General features: G+C 39.2%; 1 protein-coding gene across 1 annotated transcript; it reads left to right on the top strand.

Moving 5' to 3' along the window:
• Window positions 1–530: 530 nt before the first annotated feature.
• Window positions 531–1,116, top strand: LOC105566870 (the record flags this gene model as incomplete). The annotated part of the gene is made up of 1 exon (XM_012021284.1): window positions 531–1,116. A coding segment is annotated over exon 1 (586 nt), but the record flags the coding sequence as incomplete, so codon positions are not given.
• Between the last annotated feature and the right edge of the window lie 61 nt (window positions 1,117–1,177).

Here is a 1,177-nt window from a genome sequence, read left to right as displayed (position 1 = left end):
TAAATCATAAATAGGACAAAAAATATTTTTACATACACAGTTTGAAAAAGCGGAAAAATAGTTCTAATATTGCACTAATGATGACTATACAAGAATAAAAAAAAATTAATTAATTTCAAAAAACAAAGAATGCGTCAAACATGATAATGTAAAACAAAGATCAATATGGTTATTAAAAAAATTATGAAATAATAAATCTTTGTTATTTGAATAATTTAATAGAGATTACATGAAATGGAATTTTGATATTTGGAAAATGTATGATCATAGAGGTAGAATTATGAATATGCTTTGAAAAAGAGAGTTGTCTTTTAAAAATTTCAGGTTAATGAAAAATGCCTATTTGAAATAAGGGTGCAAATTGGAAATTTGCACATTGCTTCCTCATCATGTGGCCAAGTTTTTTTTAAATTTAGATGTGCAAATGGGAAATTTGGTGGCATTAACATTATGGCAGGTTGTGTAATCAATTTTGGCTTCCTCATAGAGGAAGCTTTATCATATAATGTGGAAATTAAAATGTTCGGACAATGGCAAATAAAAATGGCGAAATATCGGGGCCCACCCATTCATCCGCACCAAATGACCGCTCTACGGCGACAACATCTTCTTCGCATTGCTCGTTCAATTCCATTTCCGTTCATCACGTTGTCGGCTCTCCTTCTCTTGTCGAACTTCGCCGCTTCTGGGAAGTCGAAGAACTGCCGCGCCAATCTCTTCTCTCGCCTCAGGAAAAACAGTGCGAAGAGCATTTCTGCTCGACTCACTCGCGCGATCCCAATGGACGGTACGTCGTGCGTCTTCCATTCAAGGAAACGCCTCCTCTCAATATCGGTAGCTCAAGATTTCGCGCCGAGAAGTTGTTGCATACGCTCACGCGTCGCTTTCACGACAAGCCGGAAGTCGCGAAGGAGTATCATGATTTTCTATCACAATACGAGCTTTTGGGGCACATGAGGCCAGCTCCGCTACCTCAAAATCAATCCGAACAACTCGTATACCTTCCTCACCACGGGGTAATCCGGGAGGATAGCTCTACAACGCATCTCCGCGTTGTATTCAACGCTTCGAGCGTTACTTCCAACGGCACATCGTTGAACGACCATTTACATGCCGGTCCGAAATTACAAACAGATATTACCTCCATCATATTACAATGGCGACGATATAAATACGT

This window comes from Vollenhovia emeryi, unplaced genomic scaffold, assembly GCF_000949405.1.
Source record: "Vollenhovia emeryi isolate VEMERY1.0 unplaced genomic scaffold, V.emery_V1.0 DF950668.1, whole genome shotgun sequence".
Taxonomy (NCBI): Eukaryota; Metazoa; Arthropoda; class Insecta; order Hymenoptera; family Formicidae; genus Vollenhovia; species Vollenhovia emeryi.
The sequence above is the reverse complement of the archived record's forward strand: the minus strand, read 5'-3'. Positions and strand labels throughout refer to the sequence as shown.